The sequence below is a fragment of the Electrona antarctica genome (assembly GCF_951216825.1).
Source record: "Electrona antarctica genome assembly, chromosome: 13".
NCBI lineage: Eukaryota > Metazoa > Chordata > Actinopteri > Myctophiformes > Myctophidae > Electrona > Electrona antarctica.
The window spans coordinates 44,713,357-44,729,533 of record NC_136794.1 but is presented as its reverse complement, the minus strand read 5'-3'; the positions used below and the strand labels follow the sequence as shown (position 1 = coordinate 44,729,533).

At 44.6% G+C, this 16,177-nt stretch overlaps 1 protein-coding gene across 2 annotated transcripts in view; it reads left to right on the top strand.

Moving 5' to 3' along the window:
• LOC306935841 (limbic system-associated membrane protein-like) overlaps nucleotides 1–9,891 on the top strand; it is a 669,232-nt gene extending 659,341 nt beyond the window's left edge. For both annotated transcript variants that reach the window (XM_079519104.1, XM_079519103.1), the window contains one exon: nucleotides 9,607–9,891. In XM_079519104.1, coding sequence (XP_079375230.1) covers nucleotides 9,607–9,704 — 98 coding nt within the window. In that variant the 3' untranslated portion in view covers nucleotides 9,705–9,891. The remainder of the gene's footprint in view (nucleotides 1–9,606) is intronic.
• The last annotated feature ends 6,286 nt before the right edge of the window (nucleotides 9,892–16,177 follow it).

Sequence of the window (16,177 nt, the reverse complement as noted above, 5' to 3'; positions counted from 1 at the left end):
CCAGTCTCTTCCTCTATAGTAAGTTACTCCACTAACAGACTGGGCATCCAGGGTGCCAGTCTCTTCCTCTATAGTAAGTTACTCTACTAACAGACTGGGCATCCAGAGTGCCAGTCTCTTCCTCTATAGTAAGTTACTCCACTAACAGACTGGGCATCCAGGGTGCCAGTCTCTTCCTCTATAGTAAGTTACTCCACTAACAGACAGGGCATCCAGAGTGCCAGTCTCTTCCTCTATAAGTTACTCCACTAACAGACTGGGCATCCAGGGTGCCAGTCTCTTCCTCTATAGTAAGTTACTCCACTAACAGACTGGGCATCCAGGGTGCCAGTCTCTTCCTCTATAGTAAGTTACTCCACTAACAGACTGGGCATCCAGAGTGCCAGTCTCTTCCTCTATAGTAAGTTACTCCACTAACAGACTGGGCATACAGAGTGCCAGTCTCTTCCTCTATAGTAAGTTACTCCACTAACAGACTGAGCATACAGAGTGCCAGTCTCTTCCTCTATAGTAAGTTACTCCACTAACAGACTGGGCTTCCAGGGTGCCAGTCTCTTCCTCTATAGTAAGTTACTCCACTAACAGACTGGGCATCCAGGGTGCCAGTCTCTTCCTCTATAGTAAGTTACTCCACTAACAAACTGGGCATCCAGGGTGCCAGTCTCTTCCTCTATAGTAAGTTACTCCACTAACAAACTGGGCATCCAGGGTGCCAGTCTCTTCCTCTATAGTAAGTTACTCCACTAACAGACTGGGCATCCAGAGTGCCAGTCTCTTCCTCTATAGTAAGTTACTCCACTAACAGACTGGGCTTCCAGGGTGCCAGTCTCTTCCTCTATAGTAAGTTACTCCACTAACAAACTGGGCATCCAGGGTGCCAGTCTCTTCCTCTATAGTAAGTTACTCCACTAACAAACTGGGCATCCAGGGTGCCAGTCTCTTCCTCTATAGTAAGTTACTCCACTAACAGACTGGGCATACATAGTGCCAGTCTCTTCCTCTATAAGTTACTCCACTAACAGACTGGGCATCCAGAGTGCCAGTCTCTTCCTCTTTAAGTTACTCCACTAACAGACTGGGCATCCAGAGTGCCAGTCTCTTCCTCTATAAGTTACTCCACTAACAGACTGGGCATCCAGGGTGCCAGTCTCTTCCTCTATAAGTTACTCCACTAACAGACTGGGCATCCAGAGTGCCAGTCTCTTCCTCTATAGTAAGTTACTCTACTAACAGACTGGGCATACAGGGTGCCAGTCTCTTCCTCTATAGTAAGTTACTCCACTAACAGACTGGGCATCCAGAGTGCCAGTCTCTTCCTCTATAGTAAGTTACTCCACTAACAGACTGGGCATCCAGAGTGCCAGTCTCTTCCTCTATAGTAAGTTACTCCACTAACAGACTGGGCATCCAGAGTGCCAGTCTCTTCCTCTATAGTAAGTTACTCCACTAACAGACTGGGCATCCAGAGTGCCAGTCTCTTCCTCTATAGTAAGTTACTCCACTAACAGACTGGGCTTCCAGGGTGCCAGTCTCTTCCTCTATAGTAAGTTACTCCACTAACAAACTGGGCATCCAGGGTGCCAGTCTCTTCCTCTATAGTAAGTTACTCCACTAACAAACTGGGCATCCAGGGTGCCAGTCTCTTCCTCTATAGTAAGTTACTCCACTAACAGACTGGGCATACATAGTGCCAGTCTCTTCCTCTATAAGTTACTCCACTAACAGACTGGGCATCCAGAGTGCCAGTCTCTTCCTCTTTAAGTTACTCCACTAACAGACTGGGCATCCAGAGTGCCAGTCTCTTCCTCTATAAGTTACTCCACTAACAGACTGGGCATCCAGGGTGCCAGTCTCTTCCTCTATAAGTTACTCCACTAACAGACTGGGCATCCAGAGTGCCAGTCTCTTCCTCTATAGTAAGTTACTCTACTAACAGACTGGGCATACAGGGTGCCAGTCTCTTCCTCTATAGTAAGTTACTCCACTAACAGACTGGGCATCCAGAGTGCCAGTCTCTTCCTCTATAGTAAGTTACTCCACTAACAGACTGGGCATCCAGAGTGCCAGTCTCTTCCTCTATAGTAAGTTACTCCACTAACAGACTGGGCATCCAGAGTGCCAGTCTCTTCCTCTATAGTAAGTTACTCTACTAACAGACTGGGCATCCAGGGTGCCAGTCTCTTCCTCTATAGTAAGTTACTCCACTAACAGACTGGGCATCCAGAGTGCCAGTCTCTTCCTCTATAGTAAGTTACTCCACTAACAGACTGGGCATCCAGAGTGCCAGTCTCTTCCTCTATAGTAAGTTACTCCACTAACAGACTGGGCATCCAGAGTACCAGTCTCTTCCTCTATAGTTACTCCACTAACAGACTGGGCATCCAGAGTGCCAGTCTCTTCCTCTATAGTTACTCCACTAACAGACTGGGCATCCAGGGTGCCAGTCTCTTCCTCTATAGTAAGTTACTCTACTAACAGACTGGGCATCCAGGGTGCCAGTCTCTTCCTCTATAGTAAGTTACTCTACTAAGGGCATCCAGGGTGCCAGTCTCTTCCTCTATAGTAAGTTACTCTACTAACAGACTGGGCATCCAGGGTGCCAGTCTCTTCCTCTATAGTAAGTTACTCCACTAACAGACTGGGCATCCAGGGTGCCAGTCTCTTCCTCTATAGTAAGTTACTCCACTAACAGACTGGGCATCCAGGGTGCCAGTCTCTTCCTCTATAGTAAGTTACTCCACTAACAGACTGGGCATCCAGAGTGCCAGTCTCTTCCTCTAGTAAGTTACTCCACTAACAGACTGGGCATCCAGAGTGCCAGTCTCTTCCTCTATAGCAAGTTACTCCACTAACACAGGGGTTCTCAACCCGTGGGTCGCGACCCCTCGGGGGGTCGCCAAATTATTTTGGGGGGTCCCCAAATAATAAAAAAAACTGAATGGCTGTAAAATGGAAATGAAGAGTTTACATATAGTACACATAGTACATGCATACACCTTCCCTAATGATTATATCTGGTTTCAGTATTTATTTATGGTGTATTGTCTCTATTATTAAGGTTATTGTAGCAGTCAATTTATATTGGGGGTCGAGAGGGGGCGGGGCGGGGGTCCCGAGACGTTGCCAGAGCATTTTCGGGGGTCCCCGGCCAAAAACGTTGAGAACCCCTGCACTAACAGACTGGGCATCCAGAGTGCCAGTCTCTTCCTCTATAGTAAGTTACTCCACTAACAGACTGGGCGTCCAGAGTGCCAGTCTCTTCCTCTATAGTAAGTTACTCTACTAACAGACTGGGCATCCAGAGTGCCAGTCTCTTCCTCTATAGTAAGTTACTCCACTAACAGACTGGGCATCCAGGGTGCCAGTCTCTTCCTCTATAGTAAGTTACTCTACTAACAGACTGCAGGGCATCCAGAGTGCCAGTCTCTTCCTCTATAGTAAGTTACTCTACTAACAGACTGGGCATCCAGGGTGCCAGTCTCTTCCTCTATAGTAAGTTACTCCACTAACAGACTGGGCATCCAGAGTGCCAGTCTCTTCCTCTATAGTAAGTTACTCCACTAACAAACTGGGCATCCAGAGTGCCAGTCTCTTCCTCTATAGTAAGTTACTCCACTAACAGACTGGGCATCCAGGGTGCCAGTCTCTTCCTCTATAGTAAGTTACTCCACTAACAGACTGGGCATCCAGGGTGCCAGTCTCTTCCTCTATAGTAAGTTACTCTACTAACAGACTGCAGGGCATCCAGAGTGCCAGTCTCTTCCTCTATAGTAAGTTACTCCACTAACAGACTGGGCATCCAGAGTGCCAGTCTCTTCCTCTATAGTAAGTTACTCCACTAACAGACTGGGCATCCAGGGTGCCAGTCTCTTCCTCTATAGTAAGTTACTCCACTAACAGACTGGGCATCCAGAGTGCCAGTCTCTTCCTCTATAGTAAGTTACTCCACTAACAGACTGGGCATCCAGGGTGCCAGTCTCTTCCTCTATAGTAAGTTACTCCACTAACAGACTGGGCATCCAGCGTGCCAGTCTCTTCCTCTATAGTAAGTTACTCCACTAACAGACTGGGCTTCCAGGGTGCCAGTCTCTTCCTCTATAGTAAGTTACTCCACTAACAAACTGGGCATCCAGAGTGCCAGTCTCTTCCTCTATAGTAAGTTACTCCACTAACAAACTGGGCATCCAGGGTGCCAGTCTCTTCCTCTATAGTAAGTTACTCCACTAACAGACTGGGCATCCAGGGTGCCAGTCTCTTTATAGTAAGTTACTCCACTAACAGACTGGGCATCCAGAGTGCCAGTCTCTTCCTCTATAAGTTACTCCACTAACAGACTGGGCATCCAGAGTGCCAGTCTCTTCCTCTATAGTTACTCCACTAACAGACTGGGCATCCAGGGTGCCAGTCTCTTCCTCTATAGTAAGTTACTCCACTAACAGACTGGGCATCCAGGGTGCCAGTCTCTTCCTCTATAGTAAGTTACTCCACTAACAGACTGGGCATCCAGGGTGCCAGTCTCTTCCTCTATAGTAAGTTACTCCACTAACAGACTGGGCATCCAGGGTGCCAGTCTCTTCCTCTATAGTAAGTTACTCCACTAACAGACTGGGCATCCAGGGTGCCAGTCTCTTCCTCTATAGTAAGTTACTCTACTAACAGACTGGGCATCCAGAGTGCCAGTCTCTTCCTCTATAGTAAGTTACTCCACTAACAGACTGGGCATCCAGGGTGCCAGTCTCTTCCTCTATAGTAAGTTACTCTACTAACAGACTGGGCATCCAGGGTGCCAGTCTCTTCCTCTATAGTAAGTTACTCCACTAACAGACTGGGCATCCAGGGTGCCAGTCTCTTCCTCTATAGTAAGTTACTCTACTAACAGACTGGGCATCCAGGGTGCCAGTCTCTTCCTCTATAAGTTACTCCACTAACAGACTGGGCATCCAGGGTGCCAGTCTCTTCCTCTATAAGTTACTCCACTAACAGACTGGGCATCCAGGGTGCCAGTCTCTTCCTCTATAGTAACACTGCGTGAATAGAGGAGTTAACGGGCAATTATGGGCACTGTATTTTGCCCGTAAACCTCAAGTTTAGCAGCATATACAGTTAATATACAGTTAATATACAGTAATATACGGGTGTGATGGTACAATTTGGGAGTTTACCGGAGTTTGTTGGAAAGTTTAACGGGAGTTTCCTGTAATATACACATCCGTATGCCATGCTTTTTGCGCAGTGCAATTTACTCTACTAAGGGCATACAGAGTGCCAGTCTCTTCCTCTATAGTAAGTTACTCCACTAACAGACTGGGCATCCAGAGTGCCAGTCTCTTCCTCTATAGTAAGTTACTCCACTAACGCAGTGGTTAAAAATCATGTGCGGGTCCCCCAGATGACCTGGTGAATTGACAATTTAAGGACTTTATAAAGATCTTTTAATAATACCTCAAATGAAGAAGAGAAAACACCATTAGTGCATGGTCAAACATTGGCCGAATTGTCAAATGATATGAGAAAGAGGCAAACAATTTGGAATATAGCCGATCTACAAACTCCTGCATTCCAAGTTCTTATTTTTTCGGGAGGTTACGGCCTGACAAGGTTGATAATTACTGTACTAACAGACTGAGCGAATGCCAGTCTCTACAAATGATATTGATTGATTTGGGGGGGAAATTGAAAATCTTTTGTTAACTAGTATTTAAAGTCGTTAAAGGACCACTTCACCACTTTTCAACCTATCTTCATATAATAGGTCCTCACTAATAATCATGATAAAATGGCACAATCTTTTTTCTACTCAGTCTGTGTCTCATAGGAGGGCTGTGGGCAGTTTACAAACCCGTCCACCAGTGACATCATCAATGGGGAATCCAAGCTAGAAACTGCAGGCTTTCTAGTCCTGAAAAGTTGCAATGCGAAAAAGGATAACAATTATACAAATCTAAACATTTTAGTAAAAAACATCTTGTTTAAAAAAAATCTGCTTAACGATGATGTCACTGGTGGACAGGTTTCTGAACTGCCCACAGCCCTCCTATGAGACACAGACTGAGTAGAAAAGAATGGTGGTATTTTATCATGATTATTAGTGAGGACCTATTATATGAAGATGGGTTGAAAAGTGGTGAAGTGGTCCTTTAAATAATTATAGTGGAGTAAAACGTATAGTGTGTGTCTCTGCGTGTAGTCGAGTGGGAGATAATGGAGTATAATGGAAAGTAAAAGTACCCCACAAGTAAAGTACTTGAGTAAATGTACGTTCCACCACTGGAACGTAGTTTAATAACTCAGAGAAACCACATTTTACCCTCAGAGTCAATTAGAACTACAGGCGTCAGCTGAATGTTCCTCGTTTGACCACTGAACATTATGGAATGCATTGAAAATAACTACAATATCATTCAACGTGCTAAAATTGCACAAATAATATTACGAGTCCACCCAAATACTTGTGGTTATTTAATTATTACAGACGGCCACGATGTTTGTTTTAAAGAGAGAGCAGATGTCCAAGCTCAACCCTGTCACATGCTTGTATGTTTTAAAGAGAGAGCAGATGTCCAAGCTCAACCCTGTCACATGCTTGTATGTTTTAAAGAGAGAGCAGATGTCCAAGCTCAACCCTGTCACATGCTTGTATGTTTTAAAGAGAGAGCAGATGTCCAAGCTCAACCCTGTCACATGCTTGTATGTTTTAAAGAGAGAGCAGATGTCCAAGCTCAACCCTGTCACATGCTTGTATGTTTTAAAGAGAGAGCAGATGTCCAAGCTCAACCCTGTCACATGCTTGTATGTTTTAAAGAGAGAGCAGATGTCCAAGCTCAACCCTGTCACATGCTTGTATGTTTTAAAGAGAGAGCAGATGTCCAAGCTCAACCCTGTCACATGCTTGTATGTTTTAAAGAGAGAGCAGATGTCCAAGCTCAACCCTGTCACATGCTTGTATGTTTTAAAGAGAGAGCAGATGTCCAAGCTCAACCCTGTCACATGCTTGTAGATGCTATTATAATGTTCTAAGAGAGCAGATTGTGTGCACATCTCAATGCCTGTATTCAGGCCAGGTGCTGGATGTCAGGCATCATGGCAAACATCAAGGAAGAGGAAGAACATCCGCTCACCAGTTTGTAGAGAAATGAAAAAATACGTTTTTCACACTTTTAGACCAAGTTGGGAGCTCTTTTGAACACAAGTTTAGTTTTCTCTGGAAAAGCTTTTCTTAACGGACTCGATAATGTGCCAATGTTTTTGGATGACACCTTTAAACTGTCAGCCCAGTGGAGAATACTTAGTGCAGCACAAAGGAGTGTTGTTACTGGTTTTCTGTTTTTTTTAGCGTAGGCAATCACTCTGTGGTACCTGATCAAAGCGCTCCCTAGCTGCATCCACCCACTCATGTTTGTAACCTCTACTAAGGAACCTGTTGGAGAGGTCTGTGGCCTGTTGTTTGTATGTGGCATCCTCACTGCAGATCCTACGGACCCGGTGGATCTACAGCATCCTCACTGCAGATCCTACGGACCCGGTGGAATTGACTGCAAACTTTTGACCAAAGGGTCGAGGGTGAAAACTGTCACCTCTTAGGGGGGAATTACGGTCTGTGGGCTTACGGAACAGATCTGTTTGTATAGTGTTGTCCCTTTTGTAAATCTGCACATCGAGGAAGCTTAAGGCTCATACATAGTCTGGATTTACGATGGTTAGGTGACCACCGAACTACAACATGACGTCACGAGCCGCGGTGAAGAGCAAACCACCGCCACCACTCCAGCCCTTCTCTCTGTTTTTACTCACCACCGCTCAACGTTATTTCAGCTCCGGTGGTCACCTTACCACCGGAGCGGTGGTCACCTCACCACCGAAAAACCAGACTATGAATAGGCCTTTATGTGCTCCCTATTGGACTCCAGTGTGAACTTGAGATGGGAATTGCAGGAATTTAAATAATTATGGAACTCCACCCTCATGAGGAATATTAGTGTACAGACTGAACATGAAAAGTGGCAAATACTGATGACTCGGGCATATTACCATAAGATTTGTTTGCCTTAAATAATGTAAGTTTTGGAGCTCTACAAACTGGTGTGCGGATGTTCTTCCAGCTCTTCCTTGATTATAATGTTCTAAGGCAGTGTATGGCACTGCCACTTAAACAGCAGCCAATGAAGACGGAGTCTAAGTTGAAATTGAACATTAAGTGTTTCTTCACTAACTAGGCGGTGGAAATTGTAAAATAATAAAACAATACAAACATTCAGTGTTCACAGCATTGCACACATTTCCAAGTAAAAAGGAACCAAGGCAATTAACAATATCACTGTGGCTAAACAACATACACACTGCAGTGCAATTACAGTTGGGTGCCACCGATATTGTCCCTTATTATTTGACCCATTTAGGCCTGACCTCAAAATTTTAAAAAATCCTTCTAAATCCTCCAGTTTTCTGAAATAAATATTTTCACGATTTTTCAAAAATAGCAGACCTACAAGCTTGTAGCGCGCCACTCGGTGGCGCGCTATGAGCTTGTAGATCTGCTATTTTTCAATAGCTAAATTATAACATAATGTTTAAAACACCAAAAGGGGTTCCCGCCCAAAATGGGTTAACTGTCCTTTTGCGCAGATCACGCAAACCTCAGCAAAAAGAAAAGGACAATATCGATGGCCTCCAACTGTAGCAAGATTACTGTACACCTGCACTACTATGCTCTGCAGACAGCAGCAAACATTGTTTAATGAATTAACTTTCCAAAATCCAAATAAACATTCACAAAATGTCACAAAAAGGGGTCACAGAAAATTACAACAATTGAATTCAACAGCACAACTTACGACATTGCGTCAACATTGCTTCCAAGTGGGTAAGATAAGATGTAGCCTGGCGCAGACAGACTTCATATCGCAACGTGAGGCTAGGTAAGATGTGTTTCAGGGCTCAAGCTCTGACCAGGTCTGCCTTCAGGGCAGGCACACCGTAGCGTCACAAAGCTATTTTCACTACTTTGCTGTGCCGTGCAGTAGGGGGTTGCACCACCTCACACTAAGTTCAAACTTAGCCTACAGCTTAAATGGATTTTAAGTCAAGACTTGTGCTACTTACTAAAAGCCATTTAAGTTATAACTAGGCTATAGTTTGAACTTAGTGTGAGGTGGTGCAACTGGCTGCTGAAGTAGAAAATGTAGCTTGAATTTATAAAATCCTTGGTTTAGACTAGTCATTGGTTAGACCAGTCATTAGTCCTACAACTACAACCTATGTACTACAACCAACACCTACCAGAAACCTAACCTCCCACGGGGCAGCACACCTAAACCTAAACCTAAGTATGCACCCCCTGAACTGAACACAGTGGCAGCTCACCAATGGTTGCAGCAAAAGCACAGTCAGTACCTCACATTGGCCACCAGCTGGCACTCACACCTCATACTGAAGCTTTGCATGAGCTTGTGGAAGTGAACTATTCATAACCAGAATTGATTTAATACTGATGGATACATGAGTTCACCGTCTCTCTCTCTCTCTCTCTCTCTCTCTCTCTCTCTCTCTCTCTCTCTCTCTCTCTCTCTCTCTCTCTCTCTCTCTCTCTCTCTCTCCCCTTCCCTTCAGGACCAGGGACAGGTCGAGACATCAGTGGCTCCGCTTGTGTTTCTCACTCACTGTGGCTTCTGTTCAGCTGCGTCTCCTGCCTTTTCTTCAAGTGTTAATACCAAACCACGTACCTCCTCCTGCATAGAATAACCACTTTTGGTTCCTGGAAGGGCCTTTCAGACCGAGGTTCTTTTAAAGAACCATTTATTTGAATGGTTCTGTAAATCTTGTATATATGGGGCATAGCGTCGGTGTGGCTCCAGTCCAATTCACTCAATTCATTGTTCAGAATCATAATGGAGATGTCCAAAAAAATTATTTCAATTGTTTTAAGTCTAGCTATAGAATAAGGCCATCCAGGCTCCTGATGAATCACGGCCATAAAAAACATTTGATTATGTGGGGAGGAGGGGGGGGGGGGGGGGGGGGGGGGGGAAGAAAATACATTTAATATTTAATTGGAATGATATACTATTTAATAAATACCCTTTGTTTTTCGGTTTACGGGTTTCTATTTTCACAGAATCACATGTTTTATGGTCATGATTCATTCTTACCTAGCCTGGATGGCTTAAAATAATTGTTATAAATATTGCATTGAGTAAATTTGAGTGTAACCACAAAATGGCCACCACTGCTATGCCCTATAGGCCTATAGGGTTCTATTTGTTGGGGGAGATGGGGGGGGGGGGGGGGGGGGGGGGGGGGGAATAACCTGACTCCGCCAGATGGGGCAGCAGAGAGTACACTGGGTTCCCCCCCTCCTGCTCCCATCTGGGAACTCTCAGGCAGACTTGATGCCCGGCCACAAAACGGCCTGGCCAATCAGCAGCAGCTAGAGGCGGGATAGCTGCTGCTGATTGGCCAGGCCGAACCCAGTGTACTCTCTGCTGCCCCATCTGGCGGAGTCAGGTTAGGGGGGGGGGGACCCCTGCCTCTGCTTTTCATGTACCTCCCTCTGGTCATTACTTTTGTATCGCCGACCGGAATTGTTTTATCCCCGCTTTCTGGTCAAGAATTTAACAAAGATAATTTATGGTGCCTCCTGAGTTTCAATGAATTCTCTCGAGTCAGGAAGACATCCTGGCGAGGTCCTCCGTCCCGCGCTCCTCCTGTGCTGAGTGGAACAAAAAAATAATGACAAAAGCTCGTTTTGACAGCGAATTACAATCCAGTTCCACTTGTCCCTGTGATAGCAAGATGGAATCACCACGAAACCGCGGGCAACAAGTATTGTATTTCCCTTGTTTACAGGGAAAAATGTTTAAAAAAAAGAAAAAAAGGAAAAAAAAAGAAGAAAAAAAAAAGAAAAGAGACAAATATTACTACAATAGATGATGAACCAGGCAATAGTGAGAACATGTCAGAAACACAGCTTCATCATTCAACACACATTTATGAACGGCTGGCTGTCGGTGAGGAGGGGTCAGTAAAGTGGTATACGTTGATTTATAATAAACAAGTTATAAATATAATTCCAGCAAATGCTTTCTGGGTTTGTTCTTTGTTTAATTCATACATACAGTAACAGTTTAAAAAAAAGACAATTTCAAGCAAATGCTTTATGGCCAGCCAATTATTTCATTAATACATGGATTAAGAGATATAAGGCTACCGTTTGGGAAATGTAGACTGATATGTTTGGTATGTATGTTTATTTATGTTATGTTAGTTTCATTTAAGAATTGTATTAAACAATTATGCCAATAAACTACCCCCCCCTGTGTTATTTCTTTTCCCCCCTCGCACATCGAACCTTGCCTATAGTGTGTACCAAAATCTCCTGGAGGGGGCGTCAAAATATGTGTCACGTGGTAGCGGCCGCCATACTTGTTGGCTTGTCTGTTTTTTTTACATTGAGCTACTATCCAGTGTGTTGTATACGTTAGATTTTCAGCTTTCCAGCATGGAGACAGCATCAAGGAACCCACATTGACGAGTTTACAAAAAGACGTAGAATGGCTTGGATCTCGGCTGTACGGCGCACGGGCGCAGAGACATACCGTTCAACAAAGTATCTAAGCACAGCCGTGTTTGTTCACAACATTTTCCTTGTCCTTGTAATGTATTTGGGCCCGACGTTCTTTCTATCCATCCTGGTGTTGGTTCACTATGTTGTCGCCAAGAACGAGCTCAATATTTACAAAAACATACCACCGTCACTCTATTCTGAGTGATGTGGGCTAGAATGTAATGCCCACGAGAGGGCCGTCCCTAGCTTTTCAGACGCCGCCCTCCTCTTGGTGACGTACACGTTTTCACACGCTATAGAGGGTATGCGCGTGACATCATCATCAAACCAGGAAGTTATGCAGGAACGCCTACTGAGTGGCAAAAAACTACTTTCTGGCCTTGACAGCCCATACATCCACACAGAAAAGTAATATCTTATTGCATTAAACAACATTAAACGATGTTAAACTCACTTTGCCTGTTGCTTGGCCACTCGATTTGCCACTCGATGTGCCATTCACTTTAAGCATGCGCATACTCTCTATAGAGCGTCGCAGTCCCGCCCCCTTTCATGATGACGACAGGCCCGGAAGAGAATTCCCCGTTCATTTTCCCCATAGACTTTTCAAAAAGTATTTATTGAAAGACGTTTACGCCGCGGACAAAGCCAACTCGGCTCTAAGTCTATGGGGAAAATGAACGGGGAATTATTTCCCAGGCCTCTCGTCGGGGGCGGGACTGCGACGCAGCTCTATATTATATGTCATGGACCTCTGCCAAGGACATCTCGCCGACTCGCCTGGATTCTTGGTCAACTCCTTTCCCCCCGTCCAAAACAGGGGTTTTTAACCCATTCAGGACGGGGATCCCCTTTTGTTTTTTTAATCCGAGTCCTTGACGCGAAGAAGGTTGAGCACCACTGATGTAGGAACAGTGGGCCTCATGCGCCAACCGTTCTTAACCGTTTGACCGCTACCATTATTCAATCCCTCCGCCGCGTCCTGCCAGGGTTTTATCGCGCGTGACACTTAATATCCCAAATATCCGTAATCGCATTTTACTATGAAACCATTCCGTGTGTGTTGACGAAGCTGGTGTTTGTTCTCTCGGTCGGTGGTGGAAAAAGTGGACCGCGAGTATCACAGCGCCTGCTACAGGCCGTTGAAAACGCTTGTCTGGGACAAAGCGACCCCTGCAATGTCGCTTCTGGAGATAAAGCCGTCTGAAAACAGAGCAGTCAATGTAAGTGGATGCGCGCGCATCTTCAAACTGGCCGCGGCCATTGGCTCAGAAGCATAACAGAGCTAACGAACGGTAGCTTTTAATACGATCGTATTAAAACATGCATTAAATAATACATCGCTGTTAAAACGGCTTTTCCGGGTGTGGCACCGTACGCTATTCTACGTGTCTAATTGTCTATGTTCCTGGCAGGCCTCGTGTTAAGAAGTTCTTAAGAGGAAATTTGTTCTTAGACCCACTTAGGAAGTCTTTAAGAAGGTTTTGGGATCCCTCAATCTTTTCTTATAGCTGTGATTTGTTCGTAGGTAAGAACAGAATCTACGCGTGGAGCACTCTTAGGGTGCCTTTTTCATTCTTAAGTGCAATCTGAAAACATAAAGGAAAAACAGCGCCATCTGCATGATGCTCAAAGTTTGGTCTGAGGACCTCAAGGGGTCCTTGAGGAAGTTCCAGGCAGTCCACAGCAAAATATGGAACATTTTACCACTTTAATCCCATTTTATACTTTGAAAATAGCCAATCTACAAGCTCACAAATGTGTCCCATTACTGCCCATTTTGAGCTTGTAGATCGGCTATTTTCGAAACATTTTGATAAATCTTCAAAACATTTCCCTAGCAGAAAATATTTTCATATGGGGGTCCACTGGTGAACCACTGGTTTAGAGTTCACAACCCAACCCAAACCAACGCACCATACCCACCACATAATCCCCCCCCCACCCCACCCGCCATCACCCCCCCCCCCCCCCCCCCCCCCCAAGTTGACTATTGTGAGATAAATAATAAAATACATTCATGAATATTGGAAATATTGAAAATATGAAAATTTCTGTTCACTTCAGTACCTCCACAGTATTATTGATTTTTAATGTTTGGAGTCTGGTGTTCCACCATATTTAGACTTTAGTTTAGGTATTCTTGACTTCACTCAACTTCTATGTGTGAGGTCCTGTGATTTATGTGTGCTGCAATCACACACAGGTGTGACTGAAGGCAAGGCCATGGAGTCATGCAAAACCACACCCACCTGGGTGAACACAGGTAGGAAAGTGAATGCCCAATGCCTTATATGGGATTGGTGGGGCGGTTCCCTATGGTAATTAGAATGCTAATTAGGATATATGGGGCGTCTACCTATGATAATTTGAATGAGCTGGCACACCCCTTCAAGTTACGAGGATTTGGATTCATCATCATAAGAACATGCTTACGAACAATTCTGCCCAACATTTTGTGCCCAAGACGTCTGTGGACGTCTTTGGTATTACCGCACGGGCCGAGCCCAAGACGTCTGTGGAAGTCTTTGAAAAAAAGAAAAAAAAATCAAAACAATGTTTTTTTGTTTTTTTTAACGTGGTGCCAAAGTTTGTGTTTTCGCCATTGAGAATGCATTTGGCGTTTAAATTAAATAACTCAGAAACTATAAAACATTTCAAAGTAAAAAGTTCCAGCATGTGTCTCCACAGTCAGCTGAATTATAAAAAATGTGAATGGATTTTCTAGGTGAAAGTGATTTTTGGGCAGTTTTGCGTGGGCTCTCAAAGTGAACGTTTCATGAATCTGACTGGACTTCTCTTAGGAATTCACTTAGGAAGAAATGTAAGAGGAAAAGTTAGGAACGTATTGGCGGGTATGGCGTTTGTTTGGGTTGGGTTGTGAACTCTAAACCAGTGGTTCTCAAACATTTTCATGTCAAGGACCCCCAAATTGACATGCATTCTGCAGACCCCCATATGAAAATATTTTCTGCTAGGGGAATGTTTTGAAGATTTATCAAAATGTTTCGAAAATAGCCGATCTACAAGCTCAAAATGGACAGTAATGGGATGCGTTGTGAGTTTGTACATTGGCTATTTTCAAAGTATAAAATGGGATTAAAGTGGTAAAATGTTCCATATTTTGCTGTGGACTGCCTGGAACTTCCTCAAGGACCCCTTGAGGTCCTCAGACCAAACTTTGAGCATCATGCAGAGGGCGCTGTTTTTGTCTCCACCAGGCCGAAGGCATGGGGAGAGAGTATGTTTTGCACTCCGTCCGTGTGTGTGTCCGTCCGTCCGTGTGTCCGTCCTTCCTTCCGGCATGGGGAGAGAGTATGTTTTGCACTCCGTCCGTGTGTGTGTCCGTCCGTCCGTGTGTCCGTCCTTCCTTCCGTCCGTCTGTGTACAGCTAATCTCCGGCACCGTTAACCCGGTCGATGCCAAACTTTGCACACACACTCCCTGGATGCCAACGATGAACCTCTGCCCCACATTTTCCAGAACGGCCTGTTATAGCGCCACCATGAGGCAGCTTTTCACATTTATACCTAAAACTGTACCGATCTGCGTGAAACGTTGCATGCACACTCCCTAGAGGCCAAGGACAAACCTTTTACCTGCATTTTCCGCATCTGCCTTTTATAGCGCCACCAGGAGGCCGACTTTTGTAAAACACATTTTTTGATATTACTCCTCCAGATTCTGTCCAAAAATCTCACAAATCGTTACACAATATCTATATGGTCATGTGCTCAAGTCGGATCTGTCTGATATTTCATATTCCATCCTAATTGGCTATAATTGGCTTTCACAGTTTGCAAGATTGCCCCGTTTTGAACAATAGCCTCAAATCATGAACGCAGCATGCAATTTACGTGAAATCTTTCACACATTTTCTTACTAGGCTGAGGAATATATCCCACCCTTTTCACATTGGCCTGTTATAGCGCCACCAACAGGTTGATTTTTGCAAAACACATTTTTGGAACAAAATGCCTCAAATCGGTACACATGATCTCTGTAGTCATGTGATCAAGACGAGTCTGTTGGATTTCTCAGATTGTACACTGATTGGCTAAAATTGCCTTCCAAAGTTTTCAGGAGTGGCCCGTTTTGTACAAAATGCTGCACATGTCCTGCTCATCCAGAATTCTATCCTCAGAGATGCTATGAGTGATCTGGCTCTGCATTTCCTCAACAAAATGAAGAAAAGAAAAACATTCTCCTAAACATTTTGCCAAACATCACACACACTCCTATCCTCCTGGTGGAGACCTGTGCCCGGAAGGGCACTTTTTCTAGTTCCTTTATGTTTTCAGATTGCACTTAAGAACAAAAAAGGCACCCTAAGAGTGCTCCACAGTGTGCGTAGATTCTGTTCTTACCTACGAACAAATCACAGCTAAGAAAAGATTGAGGGATCCCAAAACCTTCTTAAAAACTTCCTAAGTGGGTCTAAGAACAAATTTCCTCTTAAGAACTTCTTAAGAACGGTTGGCGCATGAGGCCCATGTTTTTAGAATCAGCCTCAGGTCCGGGACACCTAGGGGGTCCTCAGGGTTACTACACGGGGTACCACCAAATCTTGTGTGATAGGATAATGACTACATGAACTAGTTGAACCCTAGCATCCCT